Here is a 2,643-nt window from a genome sequence, read left to right as displayed (position 1 = left end):
TAATGATTTGAGCAACAATTTTATGTCAAATGCCAAAAACAGCATGTGTCGCAACTGTCAACTCAAAGACCATATAGACAAATTCTACCACACGTTTACTTAGATAGAGGTAAAAAAATAAAAATAAAAAAAATAAAAACTCAGATTGACTCAAAAAGGTGCACTGCTGTTTGTTTTTGTTTTTTTGTTTTTGTTTTTTTACCGTGACTGCATCTTCAGCGCTCGTGGTGAGAGATGTTGAAAAAAGAAAGACGCGACACAAAAGTGCGCTAAAGATGCAGGCTATTGTACATTTAAAAAAAGACGGAACGCAAGAAAGCGTCGTGTGTGAACGGCCCTTATGTCGAGACCAAATGAAGAGGACCTTGTCAATTTGAGTGGACGCTAAAAAGAGAATGTGTGTGTGTGTGTGTGTGTGTGTGTGTTAGAGAGAGAGAGGGATGGGCAGGAAAACTCAGCTTGAGCTCTTCTTTCATTCTCCTTGAGGAAGCGCACGGAACTCGAAACACACCTCTACCCAATTTACGGAAGACCCTGGTCATACAAGCGACCTCGTTTAATTTCCTAATATCGGGAGTTGATCAGCTTTGAATCTTTGATTTCTCCTTCAATGGCATGGCACCTAGGATGAGTGTCTTGACTCTGGGGCTCGTGAGGAGACTGTAGCAGTAGTCTGGTCATGGCGTTTCCTCAGGGATACTTGTACCAGTCCTCGCTCTCTCTCTACTCGTGTCCTCCGTACGGCTCCAGCGCGATCACCGGACCGCGGACGGATGATCTGGGACTCTCCTCCAGCGGATCTGCTTTCGCCCCGTACGCGTCCACAGCCTTCACAAACACCACAGCCTTCAGCTCACTCCAGTACAGTCCCGAATCCACAGCCCCCTTCACTTCCTATGGGGTGAGTTTCAAAGCCCAAGGTTTATCTATACTTGAGGTTTATTATGGTTATTATATTATATGGCGTCATGATTGTCAGCATGCCAGTGCCCACAGTTGGAACTTTTTATTATTATCGCTGTGAGTAGCCTATTTCACTTTATTTTTCTGTACTGCACAACAAAACCAAGTGTTTTCTTGACACCTAAGCGAATAGTTTTAAGAGCTATCATTTACCAAATATATGAAACATTTGTCAAATCAATTACATGTGTGTTGCGCACTTTGACTAAGCTTAGCGATAACATAAATAATCGAGAAACGTAGTGAACATAACCTTTCAAAATATAGTTAACGAATAGTGTTCTGTAATCGCGGAATTTACATTCTATTCTTCATAATAAACGTTCATTACATTTTACTTACGCTTACTTATATTTGTGTGTGTGTGTGTGTGTGTGTGTGTGTGTGGTGAGTTTTCATATTAACTTACATCAGATCAGTGTAAATCGAATCTTTTGAGTGTGATTAAAGTTTATTATTATTGCAGTTAATAACGAAATATTCCAGAAGCACCCTGACATATCCATTTTTAAACAGTAGTGGAAACGGCAAACGGATCATCATGGAAAACAGATAGTCTGCTGTGCTTTCCCCCTTAAATTGTAATCTTTATTAATTCATTGCCCAGGGCTCCCCATATGACCCTTCTCCAGGCATGACTGGCTCTATAGGCTATCATCCGTACGCCGGTCCCCTGGGCCCGTACCCGTTTGGAGACCCCGCTTACCGGAAGAACACCACACGAGATGCCACCGCCACCCTGAAGGCCTGGCTCCTCGAACACCGGAAAAACCCTTATCCCACGAAAGGAGAAAAAATCATGCTGGCCATCATCACCAAGATGACCCTCACCCAGGTGTCCACCTGGTTCGCCAACGCCCGCAGAAGACTGAAAAAAGAGAATAAAATGACTTGGACATCACGGAACAGGAGCGAGGATGAAGATGAGGAGGATAGTATTGATTTAGAGAAAAATGATGAGGACGATGAGCCGCTCAAAACAGCCGAAACAACGCACACGACCAAAGATTCAGGTGCTTTTTTTTTTTTATGTTATGTATGCGGGTGATTATATTGTTATTATATATTTTATATTTTATTAACACTTATAATATATATATATATATATATATAATATACTTATAATAATATATGTTTGAACAAATGTTATTTACAAATAAGAATGTATGAGATTACAAAAAGGTGAAAAATTTTGCGGTTTAACCATCAAGTAAAAAAAGGCAATGATTTTATTGCACCATGCATACTGTAAACAACTAATTGTTTCCAATAATAATAGGCTAATACAGGAGCTTTTGAGTCATGAATCATAATAAGTTTCCACAGGGTTTAGATCCTTTTCATGAAAAATATATTTTTTAAAAATCTTTTTTTTTTTTTAAACAAATAAATAATTACATAATAACCTTGACAAACAGTCACGAGGGTCTACGGTCCTCTGTACAATATAATTTACTGTTTGAATGTTTTTCTTGTCACATGATAACAAAATAACCCCAGTATGTTGCAATGCCTTTGATTTGGAAGACAGACGTTTAATAAAAAATGCATCGACAATATTTTAAAACAAAAGGGGGACAATAATTTGCAGCCCTTTGATTAGACTTTTTTTCCTGACAGGTTTTACATACAAGTTCCCACAAACCTTTAACCTCTCACATTTATCACAGCTATATATAT

At 38.9% G+C, this 2,643-nt stretch overlaps 1 protein-coding gene across 1 annotated transcript in view; it reads left to right on the top strand.

Moving 5' to 3' along the window:
* Window positions 1-646: 646 nt before the first annotated feature.
* irx5b (iroquois homeobox 5b) overlaps window positions 647-2,643 on the top strand; it is a 2,836-nt gene continuing 839 nt past the window's right edge. The window contains exons 1-2 of the mRNA XM_016532695.1: window positions 647-901; window positions 1,571-1,976. Coding sequence (XP_016388181.1) covers window positions 680-901; window positions 1,571-1,976 — 628 coding nt within the window. The 5' untranslated portion in view covers window positions 647-679. The remainder of the gene's footprint in view (window positions 902-1,570; window positions 1,977-2,643) is intronic.

Source organism: Sinocyclocheilus rhinocerous, unplaced genomic scaffold (assembly GCF_001515625.1).
Source record: "Sinocyclocheilus rhinocerous isolate Xijiao unplaced genomic scaffold, SAMN03320098_v1.1 scaffold63, whole genome shotgun sequence".
Classification (NCBI taxonomy): domain Eukaryota; kingdom Metazoa; phylum Chordata; class Actinopteri; order Cypriniformes; family Cyprinidae; genus Sinocyclocheilus; species Sinocyclocheilus rhinocerous.
Note: the sequence above shows the minus strand (reverse complement) of the source record. Positions and strands in the feature narration are given on the sequence as shown.